This window comes from Barbus barbus, assembly GCF_936440315.1.
Source record: "Barbus barbus genome assembly, chromosome: 28".
NCBI lineage: Eukaryota > Metazoa > Chordata > Actinopteri > Cypriniformes > Cyprinidae > Barbus > Barbus barbus.
The window spans coordinates 22,790,706-22,818,494 of NC_136756.1; the positions used below are offsets into that span (position 1 = coordinate 22,790,706).

A 27,789-nucleotide genomic window follows, 5' to 3' on the forward strand; every position below is an offset into this window, starting at 1 on the left:
AAAAGCCGCAAAAAAAGTGTCAAGCCTCAGTATGAGGAAGTGAACTTTCATTTCCTGAGATCGCAGTGCTCTGCAAGGACTGAAGAGATGGTTTTTCGTGGCTGAAAAGAAAAATACAAAAGCTTCATATTGGGCCAAAGAACCTTCATTTGCTAGAGCTCTGGCTTGCTTTGAGACTAGTCTTCGCCATGAGATGAAGAGGCCTCACTGTGTGAGAGCTGAGTACAAATGGCAAGAAACCAAACTAATATAGAGTTATTTCAAATCTCAGATCTGAAGATCCTTCCTTGTTCTTCTGTAAGGCTTTTCATGCCCATTCCCAATAGTGAATGGTTACCAAGACTGAGCTGGGTGCTTTAAAAGTCTCCAGGTTGGTTTTGCCAGCATTGTTGGACATGAATACTCGCTCTTTGGATGTCACCCCGGCGGAGGGATTAAAGGCAGCTGGGAGTTACGCTCACTAAAGTCGTGCTTAATAACTGCGGTCTGAGGGTTTTGTTTTGAATCACTTGAGACTCCTTGAGTGGTGGGCCGTGTATGTATTTTAGTGTGCGAGGGTGTGTGTGCTACAAGAGCGGGGTGAGAGCAGTGTTGATAGCTTGGCAGGCAGGAAGGGATCTGGCCGTAGCCACAAAGGCGTCAGTAAAGGGGACGACGAGACCCGACAGAAGTGGCCTTGATTGGCCTCCCAGAGAAACAGAGAGAGTCTAATGTGGAAAGAGGAAACAACTCAAGCTGTAAGCTTGAAAAGCCACTGTCATGTTTTTGCCAGTCTGCAGTCAGCACGCCTCAACAAAGACACTCACTTGCTTTCAAAAACAACTGGATGGGGTGCAACAGAACAGAACATATTGCAGCATTTTTAAAGTGTGTCTTTACTACTTTTTAAAGCACCTTTTTAAAAGTGTCTTTAAAATGTGTGGTACAAGATTATGTAAAACTGGGAGACATGATGCAATGGGCAAAAAATGGTTTAGTAATATGACTTCTATTAATTTGTGGGTTTGAAAGGCAATACATCAGTCCAATTATTTAGTGTTCAGATTCTATATATATATATATTCCTATTAGCGGCTGCTTCTATGTCCAGAGCCGGTACAAGCCGTCCACATATCTATGGTTTTGACGACAGGTGGACGGAAACTTTTGCTGAAATATTAATGAAATACAAATTAAAGAACCTGAAAGCAAGTGCATTGTGTGACTGTTTACGTTAGTCATGTCAAAGGGCCTGAGATGGAAAGAAGCTGATAAATGCTAGGAATTATGTGGAAGAGATGAATTAGATAGAGAAAGCCCATTGGACAATGAGTGATGGAAAGAAACGAAGAGCGAGCGAGATTGAAGCAGCGTGACCAAACCGATATACTGTGTTCTGCGGGGGGCCGAATGAAAACACAAGCTGTCACCTCAGGTTTTGTCACACCACAACACACACCTGCTTCCCCTCCCACAGCACAAGACAAAGTAATGTCCCGTGTTGAGAGCTGTCATTGAGGGCTACATGCTCCTGTTACTGGGCCATCTGAAGCGCTCTGACTGCTGTATGTTCTGGGGGTTTCTGTGGTGCTGACATGCTGTGCTCAAGCCTTCAGTGCTCCTTTGGTCTCTGCTCAGTGGACTTCAGCGAGTGCAGGGTAAGCAGAATGACAGTAAGAGCATTTTCACACAGTGTAGGCCAGAGCCTGTTTGACGTAGTGTTTGGTTCATTAGGTTTTTCGTTTGGTTGGTTTCTTAAGGTTTTGTAGTTCGGACACAATTATGGTTTGCAGCCGATATTAACAAGAAGTGCTCAGTTATGACCAATTTGACTAATTTAACTTTTGATGACTTGTATTTTTCTTTTATGATAAATAATAAAAATAAATCATATAAAATACATTATATTATAATGCATTAAAAGTCTGGGGTTTGTAATTAAAAAAAATAAATTCATACTTTTTCAGCAAGATGCATTAAAATTATCAGCTTAGACTAAATATATTTATAATTTTACAAAATATACTGTGTGTGTGTGTGTGTGTGTGTGTGTGTGTGTGTGTGTGTGTGTTTGTACCAACTCCCACATTCTGCACATTTCCAGTCGCATTGCAAGTGCTGTTTTGTGTTTTGGTAGTAAAACCAAAGGGACAAAAACACATGGAAAAAGTGACATGACCAATGGTTTCCATTTTTGCCTTCTTGTGAATTGATAGCTAGCTACAGTGGTAAACAGCTGCCGGTAGCACTTACATAGATGACGCAAACGTACCACACTTCAGTTCAGAACCAAATAATGAAATATTATTTGTGAAAAAAGACCTGCTGGGAAAGGGTAGAATTGAACTTGAGTTCAGACCTAGCAATCAAACCAAGTGTGAAAACAGCTTAAGAGTGTGAGAGTTTGATGTTCTTTGAGCTTGTTTGAGCTGGCTGGACTTAAGAATGTGTGGTTGTTGTGATTATATTACACTTTGCAGTGTTTTCACAGTATCGTCCACCATGCTTGATCTCATGCAGGAGTGTTGTGGTAAACTGTATGTGAATTACTAGGAAGTGAGAGCAGATTAAAACCCCACAATCCCTTCAATTACTCCTACAGCTGCCCCTTTATTGAGGAGGCACTGTTCATGGATAACTAACATATCTGTATATCTAAATATGTGTGTGTGTATTGGAATAGACACAACAATTACTCATGTCCACACAGATTTGTTTTGCAGTACATAAGATCTTTTTTGCAGCTTGCTGAGAAAATATCACCCCAGATAAGACACAGCAGAAGTTTGGACAATGGTCAGCTGTTTTCAACGTTGATAATATGTGTCACAAAAAGCATTGAAGTGTACTATGATGCATTCTGGTAATTTTAGTGAAGTTCGCAGCAGCAAAAACAAAGTTCTACAAATCAGAACTATGCTGTTTAAACAGCTCAGTTTGTCTCCCATGCAGACGATAGCTGCGCTGCGTGTGGCAGTCAAATGACTTTCTGCTTGCTGATTGGTGGAAAGCTGTTGAGCAGAGCAGTCATGGATCAGAGCAGGTCAGAATGATCTGTCCCAGTGGATGACTGGCGTAAGACAAGGAGTCAGGGGGCTCTGGGGCTTCTTTTCTCTCTTGATCTCTCCCCCTCCTTCGCTGTCGCTGTCCCTCTCTCTCGACTGACAGTAAAGGTCGGGGCCTCCTCATCCTGTCTGTCTCGCTCTCCCTCTCCTTCTTCCTCAGTCCGCTGACAGGTCGTCCTGTGGGAACCCACCCAGGCTCATCTCACTGACACATGAGGCTAATAATTAATATTTCATTAGTATTTTGCGCCGGTTCATAACGTGGCCTGTGCTCTCATCTCGAATGTTGTCGAGCTAAGCTCAGATTCAGAACTCCTTCTGTCCGACGAGACCCCTGGAGTGTTTACCGACTCGAGTCTCCAAACATTTTTTATTTGTTCAGTCTGAGTGCCTAAGTTAATTACAAATTTTCCACTGACTGTACTGTAAGCCACTTGCATGTAATTCCATCTCTGTCCCCCTTTTCTGTAAAATACCTGCTCCGTCCCACGGCTTACCTCTGAGACTCGGTCACTTTGGAACGCTCATGAACAGATACTTTGACAAATTCCGAGAGAGAGCAAAGGGGGTATGGATTAGATGAGACGGCAGGCAACAGAGCCGCAAGTAGAGCGTGTCTGCTCCGCTGCTGATTATATTAAACACTGGGACACTGGGGGTTTTAATAATACATTATCCTATCTGATGCTCCCTCTATGCAACAAGAAGCCTGCCTTTCCCACATTCTCTGTGGACCGTGGTCCCTGGAAACTCTCAACAGGAGGAGGGGGAGTCGCAAAGCTCATATAGCACTATTTATTGAGAAGATGATGAAGTCACTCGCTGTTTACTATAGCGAAGGACCTCAATTAAGTTCTATGGCGAGATCAGACTCAAAAGGCCATGCAATCCTGCACCATATGCTTTTGCTCCGTGCTAGCCTTTAAAGCGTTCCTTTAGACAGAACAAGTGAAAGCGGTAATTATAAATCGAGAGTATGCATTTATGAAGTATGCAGTGTTCTCTTAAGAAGTGCCAAAGGGGAGCATGTTCCCTTTTTGTTTAAGAGTTTTCTTGGGTATTTTTAGCCAGGGAACTATGATTTTGAAGCATGAGAAAGGGGCAATCAGTATCCTGCCCACACCCGCTATAACCCCCCAACCGGTGCCCCCGCTGCACTCTGTCCTGTCCTGGTTTGCTTTCTGCCATCCTCGGCTTTGTGATGGAGGAGGTTGGGGGCTTTGGGTCACACCTACAGCCCTAAAGTACTTCTGGTTCTCTCGCTGAGATCTAATGGCTTTAGTGTGGCGGCACTACGTGTATAGAGTTATTGCACACCGCACACTCGCAGACCTACTGACAGTTACCAGAACATACTCAATCACACACCCACATATAGAGGCAGACGCGTGAAGTTGGAAAATTTACGCTTAACTGCACCAACATGCACCAGTCACCTATTCGATTTGTTTTCAATTACATTTTCTAGTGTCTTAAGAGTTCCAGAGTGGGAAACACACACGTGTGCTGTGTAAGTATTTACTTTACATTGAACTTCATTTGGCAGCGTCTTTGTGCAAATAAAAGGCTGGCACCCGTAAGAAGGGTAGAGTCAAAGAACGGCTGTTCCCTCAGCGACTTCTTTCTTTTTTCTCTTCTTTATCCTCCCTGTCTATCGTTCCAAGCTCTTTCTGTCTTTCTTCCCTCTGTAATCTGCATAAAAAAAGTCAGTGATTATCAGTTGAGGGTTTTTTCTGTTCCCTTTAGAGGCTGAACCGAACAGATAGCTGATCTTTCTGAAGTCCTGTTTGTTCTTCAGGTTTGCCCCCACTACAAACATCTCTCTGATCAAAGCATTATGAAAGGACTTACCACTTCAAACGTAGGCCCTTTTCCGCCCCATTCCGCCCGACCTGCCAATCGCTATGGCAACGCTGTAATCACCAAATCCACGCCCTCCTTCCCTGCCTGCCATCTCAGGTAACCGAGGAAATGAGAATGTGATGAAGATTCTCATTTTGTTGGTTCAACCCTTTTTTTCTCTGTGGCTTTTTAAATTAGAGGGAAGTTGTGTAATAGTACAGTGTAAAATATTCCCAGGATTACACAAGAATTAACATTCATTTTTCTCAATTAAACACTGTGTTCAGAATTTTACAGACTGATTCAGCTAGGAAATATTTGGTACTAAGTGTATATGTATTAGTGATTTGGCATTTTCGAAGCACTGCTTCATAAAGCTTTGAAACCTTTGCATATAATTTGTTTCGAACTAGTGGATCGGAGCACGTATCAAATAGCCAAAGTCATGTGCTTTCAGTAAACGAGGCTTCCTTACATCATATTTGTTTCGAAATTCCATTGGTTTGCCATTGGGGGGTGCATCTGTGGTTGTTTTTGAGGGTTTTTTTTACCTGATCTTAGATCAGTGTTATCAATTTGTTATGAGACTACATTTTTTTGTTTACACAGTTTTGACCAGCAAGTGTCACTAGCATGTTGTGTTTCGAGTGCTTCGAAATAGTGAATCATTTTGCGAAGCAATTACTTCAATTGATTTGAAGCTTCGAAAAGCTTTAATTTCTCCTGTCACTAATATGTATGGTTTCTGGTAGAGTTTTAACATGAGCTCTTACCCATACATAACCATATCACCTGACCACTGTTAAAGGGGTCATCGGATGCCCATTTTACGAAGTTGATATGATTCTTTAGGGTCTTAATGAAAGGTCTGTAACATACTGTGGTTAAAATTTCTCAATGGTAGTGTAAAAAAACACCTTCTTTACCCTGTCAAAATCAGGTCTGTTTTCAGCACGCTGTTCTAGTCCATGTTTCTTTAAATACTAGTGAGCTCTGCTGACTCCGCCCCTCTCTTCCGTGGAGTGACGAGCAGACCATAGATATGTGTAGATTCCCTATTCAACCGCTCCAGATACGTTGATGCGTCAGCCATTTTGCATTCACCATAATAATCAATGAATATTCAAAGATATACAAGCATATAACTTGCTGTTGTAGACACACACAGTCAATGCGCTCAAAGTTTCGCAGACCGTTACAAAAATGGCAGATAGCTTATGTATCACGGCCCATAAAAACAGTTGATAATGAGGCATCTAGGTATATATATCTAGAGCATACTACTAAACTTCAGCTCCGAAACTGGCTAACTAACACATTATTAGGAAAGGCAAAGATTCATAAATACCCTTATACTCACTTCTTCTGTAGATAAAGCTGGATCACGAATGATTCGGGCGAACATAGATGCATTTATGTAGATTAGGGCATTCATTTCAAATCGGAAGCATCTTGTCTTCCCCTTCACCGGAGTCAGTCGGACTGTTTACAGCTCACTCAGCTCTCTCAGGGCGGGTCTAAGGTAAGACGGCTTGTCAATCAACTCTTGTGGGAGGGGCCTGTACAGAACTACGTAATTCTGACAGAAACCTCAGAACAGCCTGATTTGAGAGAGGGGATTTTAAAATAGGGATTTAAAAAAAAAAAAAAACAATTTTCATTATAGGATGGATGTGTACACACACTTCCAACACACGTTTTTGTTCAAACAACTTGTAAAGTGAATTTTGCATCCGATGACCCCATTAAAGGTGCGATATGTAATATTGACGCAGCTAGCAGAATATTCAAAATATTGGCAAGCGTTGCTTACTTATAGAGCTTCTTAGATGGATGCCAAGACTTTTTAGTCAGGTAGAATCTGCTATCTCTGACCCAGTTCGTTTGAAAGCTTTCGTGGCTGAAATACGCTGTGTTTTCCTCCAAGCAATGCACATCAAATCATTGTGATTCTACAGCACAATTATGCAACATCACACAGTCATTTCCTGCTTCTATTCATTATGAAGTCACTTGATTTTATACACCGTAGATCTACTATGTAAAACTAGTAGACAAATACTGTTAATTCACAATTTCTTTTTTACAGTGTTACAAATCTGCTCTGCTGGTGAGAAATGTGCTCTCTGATTAACAAACACAAACTGCAACTTGAATGCTAGCTGAATGCTAGTTTACTGCGTTGTCATAACAAACTGCCTGTAATATGCAAACGTACATTCTCACAAAATGGCAGCCCACTGTGTGTTGCTCCATATGGAATTTTATTGCCCTTAATGCATATTCATGTGAATGTGTGAGTGAGCAGCCGAGCCTTTTGAGAAAAAGAACGATGAGCTAATAGCATTTTCCCTGTGGGAGATGAACAACTCTTAAAGCAAAATCCCAACTGTGCAATTATCCCACTATGCGGGCGGACCAAAGACATTACCATTCTATCGACTCTTATTCTTATTAGAAGCTCGTTTAAGTGAAATATGTGTGGTAAGAACATAGGGAAAAGGAAACAAATGCACATTCACATATAGAATTTTATTTTTTATATTCCGCAGATGAGATGAGATTTTTCAAATTCAGGGCAAGTTTGCAGTGTGTTTAAATTTAGTCAAAGAAGGAAATGCAAACTTAAGTTTTGATGCATTGACTTTTGTGGATTTTATTTTGCTCTCTTGTCATTCATCATAATTACTGCATGCCCCAGTTTTTTTCCCACTTTTGCCCTGAAAATTAATTCATCTTCTATTTTTACCCCGTCTGGTTTTAAGGACCGTGGTTGGGATTGAACTCACTGCCATGGCCTTTAGAGTGGAACATTTGTACTGCCGCAGATGGCATTTCAGACATTTGCCTTGTTGTAGACTGCTGTTTGAGGTTAGAATAAATGCTGAGGATGCAGCGAGAGCACATTTATGCATATGTATTTTCAGACTAAGCTGTTAAATATGCTGTGAGATAAGAGCAGATGTTACCAGTACAAATATTCTTGTGTTAATACCACACAGGCGCATTATTCAGAAATGTATATAGCTGTCTTGAATATTCATATTGGCGGAGGAATGCATGAAATATCTCATTTCAATAAAAGATATGTTCACGATACCAGTTTACTCTGCCCGTCTTAAACCCCAGGAATACCATATACACTTGAAAAATCGCTGTTCGTGTAAACATATTCGTGAGATGTAGAGCTCTCTCCTTCAGGGCCCATCTTTTGTAGAACAGCTTCAAACTCTCTGCTCGTTTTGAAGCCTTTAGGTTTAAAGCATATCTACTCAGATGAGGAATACCGCAAACTCCTCAGAGAAAAACACACCTCATAAGAGCTCTTTCCTTCCCCACTCTGTTTCCCTCAGAATAAAGTCCCACAACAGACATACCAATAAAGTGTGAGCATGTTTCATGTGCTGTGGGGAAAAGCGGCTCCTTGGGCTGGAGAGAAACCCAGAGCGAGAGAAGGAAATGTTGTGTAATTGTGACCCGGTCCGGCGCGGTCAACAGTCAACTCTATCAATCACCTCCCGGGCTAAATGTGACACAAGGGCTGAAATTGGACCCTTTTTCAGCAAGCAAATCCCCCTCAATTAAGTGACATTTCATTAATCTGTATCAAAGTCAGACTAAATGCATTCCACACAACTGTGGCTGCAGTAAGCCCTGGAGGCCGTTATTAAATTTGCTTGTATCATTGTAAAGGAAAAGGCAAACGTATTCGACTTAAAGGGCACCTGGCATCTGTCTCTTTAAAACCAAACTCAGCTAAATTAAAAGTGCACAGTTGGACATGCTAAGCACAAACTGTGTCCATGCCCTTTACAACCACTCTTGATCAATTCTTAATATGTCTAGCCAAACATTTTCCTCTGCCTTCAAGTAAATACTTTCTGCCCTTTAAATTAAGAACTAAACATCTCATATGAACCAGAACATGTTGCTGTTTTCAAGTATGTTTGCTCAGTATGCTGCTTTTATACAACAGCTCAATAAACAAGTTAATACCAAATTTTTGAATGAATGTGCTGGGTGAATGTATCAGTTGCTGCATAAGAAATCACATACTTTCCTACTATGTAGTAGACAAAAAAACAGACTGTGAAAACAGCATTATGTCTGAATTTACAGTGTTCTTAAAACAGTATGCGAAAGATTTTGACGCATATATTACAATCCCATGATGCTGACACTGGTTGGTCGTGATAATGACAACATGACAAATATAGTAAGTACGGATTCAATTTATGCAAAACGCATACTACCTAGAACATACTTGTGGCAAAGTAATTACTTATTAAAAGTAGAAGTACCTACTAAGATAGTGTGCAATTTCAGTATTTCGGACGCAGACAGTGTTTTTGAGCAAAACATCTGAATGAATGATTCAATGGCTCACTCAAATGGCTCACTTTATTCCTGAATAAATCAGTGTTTTTGAGCAAATCATTTAAATTGGTTAAAATCACTCACTCATAAAGTCACTTGTCAGCAACTACTGGAATAATGATTGTTCTTACATTCAAAATTCCCTAAGAAAGAAAGCTGAGCATTTTTTTTTTTTTACTTTAGAGTAGAGTGTCAAGCCCAGATGAATCATGCACATTTGTATTTATTAGAAAAGAGTCAGTATGGCAAGTTTTGATTTCACGTCTTGAATAGCAGCATAATGTTATTCATTTACATTAAGGATTTGCAGTCAGAGCTGGAGTGGGCTGGTCAATTGCAGGTTTAAAGTGGTAATGTAAGTAGGTGAAAATGACAGCAATTAAAACAATGGTTTAACAGTCCTAGAGTGTGTTATTTATCTGTGTAATGGGCTTTGCTGATCTGCAGTAATGGAGAGAGTGTGAAGAAATGGTAATATGATTTTTTTTTTTTTTTTTTTTTTTTTAAAGTAAAGGGAGGGAATGAAGCATCAAGAAACATCTGGGTTCTAGTAGGGTTTTTTCAGTTTAAGTCCTTAAGATCCTTTTGATTGGTTCATGATAGCTTTAGATATGTTAGGGTTAGGAACAAACTTACTAAACATGTTTTTAATTGAATAACTTCCAAAATAAATTCCATAATAAATTCCAAAATTATAATAAAAATAATGCTACTGTATATAGAAGAAACAATATAAGTCAATTGAATGACCCCAGTGCGACTGTTAGAGAAACAAATGTGTTTATGCGTGTTTTCCTATCAAAGTCCTGTCTTGTTCTGATCATTGACATGTGAGAAATGACCATGTTGAGTTTGTGCTCCATCCAGAAGTGCTCCCTCTCTGCTGATTAGTGTGGAGAGAGATCTGAAAGACCTTCTTCTCTTACTGCTTAATCAATAAACCACTGACAACCCAGTGAGTGAGAGAGCAGAGAGAGAGAGAGAGAGCTCTCAAGAAAATAGTTTGCCATCCACAATTGCCACCCCAGGCTAAATACGAGGCCTGTGTGTGAATATATTTTTATAGAGTATAAGATTGAGATTGACAGAGATGGTGAGGCTGTAAATTGAGTGTCAGGGATCTCACTATGTAGTGAGAAAAGGAAAGAAAAAAGAAGGAATAAGAGCAAAAAAAAAAAAAAAAAAATCAGAGAGAAATTAAACCTCGGAGCTGTAACCACGTAATAAAGTTGGGTGCAGAGAGAGGTTTCCCGTCTGGACTTTGTTCCTTTCAGAAATTATTTAGAACTCTATGGGGGGCAGGAAACTAATAACCTATATTAAAAAAGCTGTCTTTTTCAACTGTGCTTACAGACTGAGCTTTTTCGAGAATCTGAGTGGGTGAAGAGTGTAAAATTACTTGCTTCGTCCCAGCCGGAGATATGTTTCAGTACAATTGTATCGAGCCTGACATGATCCAAGTGACCTTTTGAGATTGCAGGGGTTTGTTATTGCATGCACAAGCTAAGTTATGTCCTACATAGTCTCAGACGGGACGCCCACAGACCGCCCACAGTCCGTTCACTGATCGTCTGGTGCATATATTGTCTGAAATCACTAGCTAAAAAAACACCACCAGAGCAATACGTATTCAACAGCACCGCAAGATCACTAATACATCCACAACATGAAACTGATAGCAAGTCTAGTAGGTTGTTTACAGAATGACTCTTATGTATCGGTTCTTTTTGTGGATCAAAGCCATACAATGCAACTGAACCACTGAATGACTCCTAAGAACCAGGTTGTTTTTTTTTAGTGAATTAGAACCATACAGCAAAAGTACAGTCTGATTTTTCTTTTTAATGAATCAAGCACATAACCTGTGAGACTTACTGTCTTATTGTCCGTATGAAAATATGTAAAAATAAATCTAAAAATAAATGAATGACAATAATTACCACATTTTTTGTTCTGTATTGTTGTTTAATATAATTATAACAACAATAATTATTATTATTATTATTATATTAACTGTTGCATTTAATAGTAATATTTAATACTATATATATATATATATATATATATATATATATATATATATATATATATATATATATATAATAATTTTTTTAAGCACTAAAAGAATCATTATTGGAATTATTGAGGAATCATTAAGATGATAGTTCTGTTTAGAATATTATTCAATGCTAATAATACAAATAATAATCGCATTGTAAAGTTTAAAAATAATATATATATTTTTTTCAATCTACTAAAAGAATCATTCTTGGAATCGTTAAGGAACTGGAATCATTAAGAGGAGTTTGCATCAGAATTTTAAAAATATTTATGATTCCCATCCCTGTAATTTTTACAGTAGACTTTATGGTGAAAATGTGGGCATTTTGTGGAGTAAACTAGAGTAATGACCGGCACAGCTAGGGGCATATCCCAAAGAAATCACCACTGCTTTTTTCTTCTTGTTTGTAACTCGTCCTTTCAAGCAAGGCAGCCATAAAGTTCAGTCGTGCATTCTTCAAAAAAACCCATTATTGCCTCTCTCTGATTCCCTGTCGTTCAGAGCACAGACCAGCATATCTTCTTTCTTCTCTCTCCACCTTTTTTTTCTGTTTTGAAGGGACGAGGCAGGAGTCAGGGAGAGCGGAGGGAGACTATGACCAATGCTGCCAAATCGAGGGCGAGCAATTTGGCAAAAGGGCTTTAAGCATGACAGATTTCTCCCTCTCTGTATGTCTGTCTCCCTCTTTCTCTCTTGTTATTCTCCTTAATGTCAAGAGGCAGCTCGCTGTTTGCTGTTTTCTTTCTTCTTTCTTTTTTCAAGTCCCAATTTCACATGGTCTGTCATCTGTGAAAGCGCATATGTTAAAAGGATGGAAAGATGGTATTGGATTTGTCAATTGATGCCAAAGGACATTTTTTTAGCCACAGTCATAAAGTCAGTTTCTGTGCATATTATGTAGTTCCATATATAGAGGCCCCAAAACATATTTAGATACTTAAGCCTTGCTTAAATTGAATGTAAATGCATTAGATAGAATATCAAACCAAAATGTTAAACTGCTTTTAGCTAACCCAGTGTGTTTGAATAAAAAGGATGCAAAATTACAGTACTTTGAATTTCATGCGAAGAATTAAATATTTATACTCAAAAATATTTAAAGAACGGAAAACTGAAGGTTTGCCTTACAGGTAAAGGTAATGATAGACAGATAGATAATCAGACAGGTAAAACAGGAATGACTTCTCAATATAGTTGCTTATTAGCATGCATATTATTAACATATTGACCGTTTATTAGTACTTTATAAAGCACATATTTTGCATTACCATATTCTACATCCATAATACTACCAAATACCTAAACTCAACAACTACCAATACTAACTATTAATGAATATCAAATTATGAGTTTGAGGCAAAAGTTGTGGTTAATGGTTTGTTAATGGCAAGAATTGGACCTTAAAATCAAGTGTGGATGAAATGTGTATTTATTCTGTAAATTTCCACCTCCTGGCCTGTCGATTCAAACCCTCCCAAATTATACTCAGGGACTTAAAGGGAATTCTTCTGCTCTGAATTTGCACAACCATGGCACTGATAGTTCACTTTAACAGCAAAATGTCCTTTTTCTCTTCATTTTGAGTAGTATACACAGTGTTTTCAAGTTCAAGTTCAAGTTGAGCTTTATTGTCATTCCGCTACATGTGGGGACATGCAGTGGAACGAAATGTCGTGTCTCGCAGGACCACGGTGCTACATAAATACAGACATACAACAATGAAGTAAGAAAAAACACTATAAACCTATACACTACTAACAGATTTAACTATAAGTATACTATATATAAGTATTTACCCTATACAAACTAAAAGAATAAAGGATAAAAAATACAACTATACGAATGCTTCACATAAATATTATCCTATACAAACTAAAAAATAGAAGACGAAAAATACAAACTGTACATGTGCAAAGAGAGACATTTGAGTCAGCAGCTGGTTGGGGAACAGTGCAGGATGATTTGTAGTGCAAGAGCATGTAAACATAACATACATATATTGCTGAGTTTTTTGTGAGATTGTGCACATGCAGCAGTGTGTGTAAGTGTCCATAGTGCACCTAGTGTAGAGTGTGAGTGTCCATAGTGCACATAGTGTAAAGTGTAAGTGTCCATAGTGCACCTAGTGTAGAGTGTGAGTGTCCATAGTGCACATAGTGTAAAGTGTAAGTGTCCATAGTGCACATAGTGTAAAGTGTGAGTGTCCATAGTGTAAAGTGTCCATAGTGCACATAGAGGAGAGTTTGAATGAGTTTAAATGACAAATTTTTGTCATTTAAAACCTATTAAACCTGGTTTATGTCAATGCAATGACATTCATACATTTTAGTGTTCAATATTTTGAATGACTCATTCTCAAAGTCCTCCATCTCTGCCAGAGGGGCTGGATCACAGGTCGACCTTTCCTTTTTAACCTAATTAGTAGCGGCTTCCACTACACAAATCTTCTCAAGTTCTTTGTTTGACTAAAACAAGCAACGAGCAATGACCACCCACTAAATGACTATTTTTCTATCTCTCGCTGCACGATTCTCTTTCTTTGTCTCTTTCTAGCCTTTCGACTGACACTTCCTCCACCTCTCTCAACCTCAATTGTTGTGAAATTGTCGAGAACAGAGATCTCTCCATTTCACGGAGATGAGTGTGAGTGAGAGAGGGGGTTCTTGATTGCGCTAAATCGATCTCTAATCACCCCGCGCTCAGTGCTTTTATCCCTCTGGACCATCTACGAGGCTTAAGAGGGTTCAGAGTTGTATTTACATGCTGAGTTTTGCTGTCTCTCCATCTCTCTTCAGCTTCGTCTGATACCAGTGTCATAACATGCCATTGTAATCCTCTGGAGTGACTCGCTTCTTACAGTGCAATGTGGGAACCAAAATCTCTCTGGCCCTTGATTGCTCACTTCAGCTTCCACTTACAGGCGGAGATCTGACTTAGGATCACGTATAGTGGGTTGTTGACCCGGGCACGCACTTTCTCTTCCCTTTCTCCTCTGGACTGACCTCTGTTATCCCCTCGACTTTGACTCAGACACGGTCCTTTCACAGTCCGGCTTTGTGGTAGCCCCGATCTGGCCAACTACTGGCGATAAATGTGATGTAAAAGAATGAGATGGATGTATTCAAAGGGTTTCTTTCAGAGAGGCGGTGTTTGAATAGAATCATATCTGAGATTGAAGAGCTAGTCTGATGCTTTGAGGTGAGAGAGCAACATTGAGGAGCCCTGGGGTTAAAAAATGGTGCATACTGCCTGTTCTGCTTCCACCTGACCTGTACACAGGCAGGAATCCACAGGCGTAAAGCTCTATTTCTTTTAAAGCCCTGTCCTTGAAGAATAAAGTGAGATGGGAGTGAGAGAAAGAGGGAGGTTGATGACTGTTCGGCTCCAGCACCCTATACAGCAGCCTGCGCCCTGTATAAATTTAACACTACTGACAATTTACAGCTAGTCCGTGTCGGCTGATATGGCGCACACACAGGCGAGCGTGTCATTCCACTGCTGCTGCAAACTGATGCTAATTCACTCCAGCGTGAAGGTGCCGGGTGCCGTTCAGAATAACTGAATGCTTTTGGAGGAAGAAGGCCCTCGTCCTCCTGGGGTGGAGGTTAGAGGGCACAAAACCAAGACTGTGTATTCCTCCCACCACTAATGAGACATAAACACTCTTTTGGCAGCCATAAAAATAATTTGCTATATTTTTATGGCATATATATTAATTTACTGTATCTGTTATTACAGAAAAGTACTGTGACTGGGTAATATGGTGCAGTGATAGTGACAGAGAAAGAGAATTATATAGACTGTCTGTCTATCAATCTGTCTAGCTATCTGTGTGTGTGTGTGTGTATGTATGTATGTATGTATGTATGTATATGTGTGTGTGTATGTGTATATACACACTCACACACATATATATAAATACACACACACACACACACACATACTTATATATATATATATATATATATATAAGCATGGTACACTCTTTTATTTAGGAAATGTATCATAGAAAGTATGATGTTCATATCCAAAAAGCATAATTTTACCATAGCGCCATCATGTCCAGAAAACTATGGTAGTATGACAGACATTGTATTAAATTAGAGAACATTTTCTCTGGTGTTTTCAGACTTTCAGACCCCACTGTGCGTTTCTGCATGTCATTATAGTAATGCTAATAATGATGGAGGGCATGTGGTTATTGAGCAGTAGATCTGGACTCTGCATCGCCTGACCCAACAGAAAGGACACAGCAGAAATAAATGCAGCCTGTCATGTTTGAGTCATCTATCTCAGGCCGGCGTGATGAAACTTACTCGGCTCGTCTTGAACAGAGCGAAGCTGCCATTTCTGCTGAATTTGATCTGCTCGGGTTCCAGCTCTCTTAAAGATCCCAGGTAATTGTGTTACGTCAGGGCCCTTTTCATGTCTTATCAGCTTGCATTAAAAGTGGCACGTCGACCGCAGGAGAAAAGCCGAACTGCACAATCTGCATAACCTTCAAAATCCATTAGATTTTTCACTTTTTGTCAAAGACACTTCTCTTCTTTTGACGCCATTTACATATTTATCACACCTGATCATAATACACTTGCGTTTAATTTTTTATTTCCTCGCGTCGGGCGGTAACGTGGGGACTTGTGCTTTCAGGTGAGAAATATGCTGAGGTGGTTGTCTCAGCCAAGGTTGTCAACATAAAATTTCTCCCCCGTCTCACTCTTGTTTTCCACTCCGCCTTTCATTCCTTTTCTAATAGAAGTGAGGAGCAGTAGAAGGAGCCGAACAGGGCTGTTGACCTTTCGTATGATTTGGAGTGGTGGGATCTTCTTTGAGATGAGGGATTCCCATTGCTACCAAGCCGGCAGCACCATTAAAGGAGATATAGAGCAGGCCTGTGGAGTCCTTTTAAAAGAGTCAGCCCATTGCTGGTGCTTTATGGTCTAATTGGGAACGTGTCTCATCTATAGGAGAGAGTGCTTGTTTATGTCCCAGCAGGTTCTTATAGGTAAACGGGAGAGGCGAGGTTATGAAATCGGTCAAGGTAACGTTCATACATTAAGGCATCAGGATGCCTGACGGATGTCAAAGGAAAACAGAGTGTAAGAAAAGCACTGATGCAGCGAAATGGGCAGGAGAAAAAACTTTGCCGATTGCTAACGCACATTTGTCTCGTTTCATAAGAGTTTTTTTCTGCCTTTTCTGCAGGGTTTGAGGTGGTGAATTGGATGCCTGTTGTTGATCTTTAGCACCACCTGCAGGTCAAAGGACTCCAAGTCCGACATGTGTTGTGTTTTGAGAGCAAGAGAAATGAAAAGAAAGAGAGCTCACGCAGCAGTTCTCAACATAAAGATAAACGTTTGCTCTCTGCTAAGCTGCAGGCCCTCTGGAAAACGCTGATAAAAACACTGACGCAAATGAACATTAAAAATACATCTTACAGAGTATTAATTCCGAAAAGAACCGTATGGAATGGCTGCAAGTGACTCGTAATGAATGTTTCTGGGCTGTTCGCTTTAATGGGGAGGGAGGTCTATAGGCACTGCGCAATGTAAACACAAGGCCCCATCTGTCCCGCACGTCTAAGTGTAGCGTTTGCCTCCAGGCTGCTGCACTGTTTTACATCCGCTGGCTTGTTTGCGGCAGGTCGGGCCCGAGGTGGGATTTATAACTGATGGAGCCGCACACCCGGCGCCTGCTGAAACGCAAACGCTCACATTTCCAGCAAACGCCCGAGCCTTTCCACTGAGACTTCTGAATGGCAAAGCCATCCATCTCTGTGAAGGACAGAGAGGGGGAGAGAGGCAGCGAGAGAAATTTTCCTGTAAAATTCGACGAATGTTTTATGATTGCAGCCCATGCTGAAGTGTTTTCAGGCCCCCAGGATGCAGATTAGAATATATATGGATGAACGTAGCATAGCGGCAATCAGCATTTCCTGCAGCTCAGCACAAACCCAGATGAGATCAATAAGATATTAGGCTTGTGCACATAGCAATGAGCTCAACGATCACCGGAGTCGTTTAGGACACAGCGAGAGAGGCCATGATATATTATTGACCGGCCGTACAAGACAAGGCAGTCTCATGGGAAGGCGAGGTGTATGTGCGTGCGCGCATGCGTGCGTGCATCCATGTGGTAACAGTTGCTTTACATGACAGATAATCATCTGTTCACTACAGTGGGGTTTTCTGCTACACCCTGTGTAGTGACTATGAAAAGGATGGAAACTACCCTTACAAAAGTGTACTATAGAGGCCATAGTTTCCACCAGCATTGTTACAACTATAACTATAAATAGTTGTGTGTATATTAATACTACTTTAATATAATAATATAACAGTATGTTAAATTATTTTAGAATAATATTCTAAAATAATACATATAAAAGTACTATGTTACATTATATAAAAATATTTGGTATAGGGACCAGTTCTCACTATTAACTAGTTTTTTATTAGCATTATAAATTATTAGCACCTATTATTAACATGTATGACCCTGGACCACAAAACCAGTCTTAAGTGTCAGTTTTTCGAAATTGACATTTATACATCATCTGAAAGCTGAATAAATAATATTTCCATTGATATATGGTTTGTTAGGATAGGACAATATTTGGCTGAGATACAACTATTAGAAAATCTGGAATATGAGGTTGCAAAAAAATCTAAATATTGAGAAAATCGCCTTTAAAGTGGTCTTAGCAATTCATATTACTAATCAAAAATGAAGTTTTGATATATTCACAGTAGGAAATTTACAAAATATCTTCATGGAACATGGTCTTTACTTAATATGCTAATGATTTTTGGCATAAAAGCCAATACAATGTATTTTTGGCTATTGCTACAAATATTCCCCAGCGACTTAAGACTGGTTTTGTGGTCCAGGGTCACATATTAGCTGTTTATTAGAACTTATGAAGCATTTATTCTGTGACCATATTCTACATCCCTAATCCTACACAAAACCTAAACTTAACAACAGTTTTTAGAGGAAAAAGTCATAGTTAATTGTTTGTTAATAGCGAGAATTGGACCTTAAAAGTGTGACCATGATGGTAAATATTAGTAATTGTGGTAGTAGTAGTAAATTAAATATTATTGAAACAATATGTTTAGGCAAATTAAAATTAAAACAACATGGCAGGGGACAAGGGAGTGCTGGGGCCAGTGAGGAGTTTAGAGAAAGATGATAATAAATAATTATTGTACAAAAAGAAAAATAATAATTACTGTTTCATTCAGCTTAGGAGAAACGAAATACACTTTTGACATTTTCCAGATAATACAATTTTGCCATTTATTATTTAGAAATTTTTTATAGTATAAAGTGGGTCTTTATTTTATAATATGAAGTCACCCTTTGAATTTTAGGAAGGGGTCCTTTGTAATCATGTTTTGGGGCCTGTGGCATCCAAAAATTTGAAAACACTATGTTGGTGTGCAGAGATATTGTGCAATACTGTATCTACCTGGAACACTTTATTGACCAGTCAGCATTTAGGACTGGAACAATCTAGCATTTTTTCTTTTTTTATGATGAAAGTGGTGGTGAATTTACCACATTTTTCTTGTAGTAGCAATAACTGTACTTTGGCAGAAGCTGTTGTTACCACAGTAGACTTTTATAAATCCAATCCCTCTTACTACTATTAAAAGCCACCTTTGAGACGACAGGCTTCCTTTAACTGCTTTAAGAGCAAAACTGGCAAAATGATCTCAGGTACAGTCCTAATCATTTCCCTTCAGCCTTCACAATCCTTTACAGACTTAAATACAGCCCCACGGGAGCCCGAGTCACCATAGACATAATGTATTAGGCCATGCTTGTCTTTACAGCTAGTGATGGATGGATATAATATTCAAGGAGCCTGCTGAATAATGCATTTGGATATTTTAATGTTTCATTCGTGGTCAAGTCTGGAAGTGAGGAAGATATCTTTGAGGATTGACCTGTGTTCTGTTATTCCTCAGACTGCTGAGGCATCAGTACGCATGTGCGTTTGTGCCTTATTAATTTTGTGATACTCCTGACACAAACACACGTAAGACAGCGCATGTTCATTTTTCATCTCGATGCATTACTTCTGGATTGAATAGAATCATACATATTAATTCAAAGACCAATTTAGCATTTTTAGTCATCAGTGTCTGTTCTTTAAAAGCTCTGGGTTTTATCTATGTACCTGCTAATAGAAAGTGATAACAGTGGCCTTATATACTGCAAGTGTGTGTGCGTCCTTGTGCTTCTATCTCCCTACAGGTGTAAATTATTGGTCATTATGTGATTTTCTTGCTAGAAGTAGTTCTTCCTGACTTACCTGTTTGGACAACCCACGGCACAAACCGATAAGAGAAAACCGTGAAGGCCGAACGAATTCCCCATCGTGCACGTTCATGTAGCGTCCAGCCTTAAGGAACAGAGTGCTCTGAGACTAAAATGTGCTCGCTTCTCTGCCTGGAAGCGCATCAGACTTTTAAAGAGGAGCTTTTGTTGGCAGTCCTTTCGCATTCGTCCAGCCTTTCTTTTCATTAACTTGAATGGTATTCCCATTCCATTCCCAACTGGCATCCCTCACAAAGAGGGACTGATTTGATTTACGCTGCATTAAATTCCTCTCTGTATCATTTTGGAGATTGTAAAAGAGGAGAAGAGGACGAAATTTCTGGAAACAGATCTAGGAGTTATTATTGCATCCATGATGAAGTACCTAACATGGAATTAATTTAAAAACACAGTAACCTTAAAATCCTATCTACCAAAAACTAAGAAAGGGCTATAACTTTTAAAAGGTTCATATAGTGTTGTAGCATTTTATCATTTTTGTTAAAGTCTTATTATTATTAGTGGTGTTGTTGTTGTTGACATTGATATTTATATTAATTAATGGAATTCAGCAAAAATTGACATAAGTTTTAAAACATAGGTTTTGTTGTACTTTCTAAATACTGGCTGGGAATCATCAGATTCATTTTATTTATTATACAAAGCAATTATTTTATTCTGTACTATTCTATACAGCATTGAATTTATTTAATGGAGTGTCTATTTACACTAAGTGCAAATAGTCGCTTTGTTGGCATAAGATATTTACACTAACTCCACCCACTAATGTGTGATTGGGTTAGTTAACACAAAAAAAGATGCTACTTCACCATTGGTTTCAGTGGCATAGATGGTGAGGCGTATACTTTTTGACACGATCGATCGACTCGAGTTTGAGTCCGCCTTTTGCCGAACTTTTTTCTCCCTTTTCAAATCTCATATCGCATCAGAAAGGCATTTATTTTCAATAAAAATTAAGGAAATAATCAATAAGTTGAAAATAAAAGTATCGGGTAGGGTAGGTGTAGGGAGGGCTTTATTGTCCCAATAAGGTGGCATCCATTTAATAATTTGAATTAAAACTATAATTTGCACTCAATACGTTATTATTGCGTACTGTTTTATAATGTAATACAATACTAAGGTGCAGATAATTGCCACTATTTGCAATAAGAAGTATAAGTAGAAGAAAAGCTTGCTATTTGCAGTGTAAATAGTATCTATCACTAAAAACAAATGCTATTTGCACTTTTTGCTATTTACACTGAGTGTAAATAACATCTATTGCTATTTGTACTTAGTGCAAATAGCCGCTGCCTTTAGCCTATTTAAATGCAGTGAGCTTAACATTTCTATATGCCAGAAAATCTAAAAGGGGTGAAAAAAGTAGCTTTTAATGTATTCACTAAAGCCTGCTTATAAGGTTTTTCAGGTTTTTGTAAACCAAACAGTTTAGTTTTACATGAACGCTTTACCCCTATCCCTGACCCTTTGAATTAAACAGGCTATTTGCTATAACTTTAAGCTTTCTATATATAAATGACCTCTGTTATGATTGGCCAACCTCTACATACTGGTATATTTCTTACTGTCTTTAATAACTTTTAATGACTGTTTCTGAATGACCCATTTTTGCAGCTTAATTTACATAAATGTGGATGGGGATGGATAATAAACTTCTTCTTTTAGTAAATACTGAGTACATATTGTCTTATTTAAATGCTAATTAGCGGTACATGCTAAGGAAAGCATCTTTATTGAGCAAATTTGGTGCACAAGTCATACCACACTGTTTTTATATGCTTCAAATGATGAAGCTTATCGAAAAGAGCAATGCTTATTCATTTTCTAAGCAGTCCAACAAAACTGAAAAAATCCAATAAACGTATGTTGAAAGAGGTCTAGAACATTAGACCTCATCGTAGAGACTTCGGGGTGGGCGCTTTTAATAATTTAATATTAGATTGGTGTAGTTAAAGTCTTAATTGAAAAGATATAGGCGCTTGAGGATCCATGTACATTCGCCAGCCACAAGATGTTTTTCTCCTGCTCTTGCGATCAGTAGCTCATTGTGTTTAGTCCTCCTGTGGAGTCTTCATTAGCTCTGACATTTCCTATCACTCCTGTCCTGTCATACTGGGTTTCCTGCTGCATGTCTGAAGTCTAAAACTCCAGGGCCCAGACATATGGCTCCTGACCACACATACATTGTCCTGCCAAGACCCCTACCTGCTGAGACTAACCTTTCTGCGTTTGTGTGTGTGTTTCAGCCCATCTGAACCAAGAGCGAGAAAAGCGGGTGGTGTTTCTCACAGCCCGTGTTCACCCTGGAGAATCACCTGCTTCCTTCATCTGTCAGGGTAAGACCTTGTCTCGTCTCAACACACACATACGCAGCCCGATGATGTCCTGAGATCCTGTAATCTGCTGAAATACAAAACACTGACCAACGTTAAGGATGGTTGGCCTCGCTGGGCCTCTGCGTTTCAACAGAACGCTTTTCTTTTGTACTTTAAGTTCTGGGCTCCGCTGTGAGTGAAGGTCAGCGGATGAGCGGAAAAACAGGAGGTCAGTGAGTGCATGGCAGATTAGAGGAAGTGTCAGCTCACCTTCTCAGCATCACTCCTAAATCTGTTTAAAGCCGTAGATGCAGAGACCTTACCTGTCACAGAGCACAACACTTGCTGACACAACAGTCTGACAAAATGCCCAGATTTCAAAGGCAATACCATCAATAACATCAATTCTATAGAAGAAGTCTGCTTTCACTTTGTCCTTGACAAATCATGATACAATGCAGTCTTTTAACAGGTGGATTATGTTTCCAAAGCTTGATGTAAAATCATTATCGGCTACCTTTGCCCCCTAAAATGGGGGTCTTCAACAGAAAGTATGCTGCGGTACTGAAGGAGGTCTGCTAGTTTTTGTTTCAGCTCTAATAGAATCTCAAACTGAAATGAAAATACAAAAATATATTATCAATTATCAGTATCAACAAAACTAAAGCAACACCCTGGAAACAACATGGTAATGACTTTTACTCATGACCACTCATAATTTCTTGAAAAAAAATGTTTTCTATTTATTTTTATTTTTATTTAAAATGCACTTTATTCCTATGTGTCAGTCCTTGTCTTGTGTTTCCCCTCCTCTCGTGTCCCAATTTGGCCATCCTCGTTCCTTTGTTGATTAGCTAATTTGTCCCAAACCCTGTTTAATTGCCCTGCACCTGTTTCCGTTCTTCCCTGTTGATTTCCCTGAGTGTATAAGCCCTTTGTTTCCTTGCCCCTGTGTTCCGTCTTATATTGTCATTCAGTGTTTCGACATGTTTCTTGGGTTCATGCTAATAAAGCTCACGTTGGAAGAACATCCTTGCCTCCGCGATTCCCTTCTCCTGAGTGGAACGTGACACTATGATGGTAAAGCTGAATTTTCAGCAGCCATTAATCCAGTCTGTGTCACATGATCCTTCATAAATCATTCTGATATTCTAATTAGGTGCTTAAAAAACATTTCTTATTATTCTCAGTGTTAACTTTTGTTCTGCTTAATATCTTTTTTGTGTGTGTGTGAAAACAATGGTAAAATTTTTCAAAAGAACAGCAATTATTTTAAATAGAAATGTTTTGTAATATTATAAATGACTTTGCTGTTACTTTTGATGCATCCGTGCTATGTTAATTAAAAACAAATACTGACCCTAAACCTTTAAACAGTAGTGCACAGTATTTTTACCTGTGTGTATATATAGAATAGTCATGACATGTCTTTAAAATCAAAGTATGTATATATATATATATTAATAATGTACCATACACAGGTTATTTTAGGGCCCTTGAGCTGAAAAAGTTTGAAGACCCCTGTCTCAAAATATTTCATGGAAGTGAAATGACTACATGACTTCTGCCGTCTGTCATCCTGCATTATAATTTGCCACTGAAAACAAAACAGTCAGTCTATAACTTCTTTGTGCATCCGAATGATTTAGGACTGTCATTTGATGTGATTAATAGTGGTTCGTCTCAGCCTAAATCTTCATGCAGATAATTATTGAGTTCGGCCTTGTTGTAATTCTTAAGAGGGCTTTTACGCTTAACTGAAGTTCGGTCAGTACGAAGCGTCAAAGTCACCTGCCCTGCCACCTTAATAACACACACACATGCGGATATGCATGAATAAATATAGGAACTTCAAGCAATTAGATAGCATAGCAGCGTGGCCTGCCTCTGTGCCACATTGACTCAATTAGAGAGCTTGTTATGCCTCCATTAGCACTAATGAGCAGGACAGAGTGGGTGAGGGGTTGAGGAAGATGGGGGAATGAGATGGGGTCTGCCCTCTCTCACACACACACTCCTGCTCTCTCTTTCTGTGTTTCTTGTTTACCTGTCAATTATTCGCTCTCAGTACAGGGCAAATGGAAGGACAACTGGTGACCGCCACTATCGACATGCCTCACTCTCTGCCATTCTTTCTGTCTGTCCTCTGTCTGTGTCTCTTTCTCATTTTGTTGCTCTAATTAGTATGGTCTTTGATTCTCAGATGTATAAATCTCTCTCTTTCATTCTGTTGTCTGGTCTTTTTCAGTTGTATAGATTGATGTGTGACTTTGATATCCTTCGCTGATGTTTTAATACCATTATTATTTTGTCTTTTAAACTCAATTTGATATGATGAACTTATTTTGCGTGTCGAGTTTTATACTTCATGTATATGTATTTGTCTTTCCTGCAGGTTTCATTGACTTTCTGGTCAGCCAGCATCCCATCGCTCAGGTCCTGCGTGATCATGTGATCTTTAAGATCGTTCCCATGCTCAACCCTGACGGCGTGTACTTGGGAAACTACAGGTCAGCTGAAACGATCACACATGATATAATATTTTAAATTATATTATATTTACAATCTATTTTTTATTGCAACATGCATATATTAGTTTCCAGTATCACATAGTCATTTGAATGTAATACAGATTTTCTATTAGATTTATAAATGTTATTTAATTATTTATTTTTTTTTTTAATGTCATAATTTAAACTATATGTATAGGTCAGTAAGTTTTCTTTATCACTTTTATTAATTTTAATTTACTTTTATTCAGCAAAAATGCAATTCAAAGTTATCAGTAAAATACTTACCTTGCGACAAAAAAATCTACTTCAAATAAATGCTGTTCTTTTTAAACTTTCTATTCACCACCGAAGCCTGAAAAAATGTATCATGGTTTCCACAAAAATATAAAGCAGCACAGCTGTTTTCAACATTGATGATAATAATAATAATAATAAATGCTTCCTAATCACCAAATCAGCATATTAGAATGATTTCTGAAGGATCATGTGATGCTGAAGTAATGGCTGCTGAAAATTCAGCTTTGACATTACAGTAATAAATTGCATGTAAAAACATATTTTAACAGAAAACATTTATATAAAATTATAATAATATTTCACTGTTTCTACTGTATTTGTTATCAAATAAATGCAGCCTTGATGAGCATGAGAAATGTATTATTTAAAAACACACAAATCTTACAGACCATAAACTTTAGAATAGTCATGTATGTATTTATAATAATAATAATATAATTATATTATGTCATCATATTCATTATATGAGATATTATGAGATATCATATGAGATATTTCACACCAGTGAAGTGAAAGTAATACAACTGTGTGTGTGTGTGTGTGTGTGTGTGTGTGTGTGCAGTGCCCTCTATACATTAGGGCTGCAGTTGGTCATGCACAGCAGGTGTTGTCTTCACTCCTAATCCCATTATTGGCTTTTATATAATGGTGGCAATCATTCTGAATATACTGTATCAGTGGCTCGTTGTGTTTTCCCATAGGCCTGCAGAAACTGCGTCAGTGGCTGCCACCTTGTGACGGCTCTTATGAACTGCAGGGCTGCAGAGGCGAATCAATGGTTCAATGGTGGTGACAGGGCTGACATACGACATATGCCACCACTGACCCTTAAAGGTGCTCTCGACGGCAACTTTAACCGATGCTGCCTCAACGAGAGCCATTGAGGTCCATAATTAGAGATCCATCAGATCTCCCTCTGTGCTGAATCAGTAGTTTTTTGGTCGAGAGAGAGAGAAAGCAGATGCAGTAGGGGACATGAGATCAATCCTTGCTGACTGGGGACTAGTGTTGTTCTGAGAGCAGCAGCATTGACTACAGGTTCAGCTCAAAGTCACAGTCACAGAGTCTCAGCTGGACAGCAGCAGGGACTCAGGCATCTGTCCATTCCCCATATCGGTCCACTGCCTTGGGGAAAGGAAAATAACAAACAGAGACCTGTACATGTCCAATGGTGTGGAAGCAGAAAACTCCTAATATTGCCCAAAAAACACCAGACGCCACTTTTGTCTGTAAATGTAGAGTGGGATTGTTGTCACCCAAAAATGGAAATCTGCTGAAAATGTACTTATCCTCAGGTCATCCACGATGTTTTCATCAGATTTGGAGAAATTTACCATTACATCACTTGCTCACCAATGGATCCTCTGCAGTGAATGGGTGCCGTCAGAATGAGAGTTCAAACAGCCGATAAAAACATTACAATGGATTGTGGATTTGCATTTTTGTCCAGAAGCAGAGGTTTAAGTTTAAAACACCTGATGGATTATTTTTTTTCTTACAAACATGTAAAGTAGCTTTTTATTTCATAAAATGTTAACTGATTGACAGGACTTGTGTGGATTATTGTGATGCTTTAATCAGCTGTTTGAACTCTCATTCTGACGGCACCCATTCACTGTAGTGGATCCATTTGGTGAGAAAGGAATGGAATTCCAAATCTGTTCCAATGAACAAACAAACTCATCTGCTTCTTGGATGGCCTGAGGGTGAGTACTCTTCCTTCAAAATATGTTTATTAAAGTATTACATATAAATTATTATAGTATAGCCACAATGAAATTGTGTAAACTTTTAATTCTGAATCAAAGTCATTAAAACCAGAAACTCTAATGAATGCAAATCTGCTGATTTTGAAATGTTTATGACAGACACCACAGCGTTCATCCTCAGTCATTTGATGTTTTTCACCTCTCATTTGCATAATGTTGAATATGTCACAACTTTTCGATGCGTACACCTCTCTACTGTCAATCCCACAATGCCCTGCATGAGTCTGCTGCTCATCTCTCTCTGCTCGCTCCGCACAAGTGGACATGTAAAGTGTGTGTGATTTTTCTACAGTTCTGACCACAGAATGTGTGTGGATTTCACTTTGAGCTTACCTGTGATGTTTAACCCCAGTAGGAAATAACATGAAAACTTGTGGGTTCCACAGCCCCGCCCACATGGAATCTCATCGGTCCAAAGTCTCCTAATAGTTACCTATTAAACATCAAATATGCTCATATTCACTGTGATATTATCACTTTGCACAGCTTTTTGCGCTCTGTGAGGTCTTCCAAAAAAGTATTGGTGTTTTGTCATTGTTTTATTGAGTTGAATTGTTGATTTGTTTGCATTTATTTTAGGTGTTCTCTAATGGGCTTCGATCTGAACCGTCATTGGCAGGACCCTTCCCCTTGGGCCCATCCCACTCTACATGCCGTCAAACAACTCATTGTCCAAATGAACCAAGACCCAGTGAGTATCCTTATAGTAAAGCAGTCATTTTTTGGTGGAAAACAATATTCCATTGACAGTTCCTTTGGCTGTTCTAACAGACCGTCTAATGTTTCAGTGCACCAGTGAAATGCAGTGTATTATATTTTGGGGAAAAATAGCCAAATGGTGCACTTCTAATTCTAATTGTCTCTATATATTAAAGTGTTAGGAGAAAGTATTTTAACATTGAGCTTTAATAAAAACACACACTTGCACACTGTCTTTGAAACACAAGGTTATATATAGTATGTATAACAGCCTGGCTCAGCATATAGGAACCAATGTACTATTCAAAGCAGCTACAACTCAGCATTTTTCTCAATGAGTGTATCTATGTGAGTGTTTGCACTACCTCTGCCCAGGTGAGTCTCCTATACACACTCTCGCTCATCTTCTCTTTTGTTTGAGAAAGCGCTGCCTCAACTTCCTTTATGTTAATTATAGCAGAGGAGTGAGGTTGTTGGATTAGTGAAGGTCAGATGCTGTCCTGGGAATCATCTGCCCTT

The 27,789-nt window shown here is 38.9% G+C and overlaps 1 protein-coding gene across 1 annotated transcript in view; it reads left to right on the forward strand.

Moving 5' to 3' along the window:
• LOC306848087 (cytosolic carboxypeptidase 6-like) overlaps positions 1 to 27,789 on the forward strand; it is a 330,953-nt gene that overhangs the window by 272,481 nt on the left and 30,683 nt on the right. Inside the window, exons 7-9 of the mRNA XM_079382424.1 lie at positions 21,924 to 22,013; positions 24,388 to 24,502; positions 27,151 to 27,262. Coding sequence (XP_079238550.1) covers positions 21,924 to 22,013; positions 24,388 to 24,502; positions 27,151 to 27,262 — 317 coding nt within the window. The remainder of the gene's footprint in view (positions 1 to 21,923; positions 22,014 to 24,387; positions 24,503 to 27,150; positions 27,263 to 27,789) is intronic.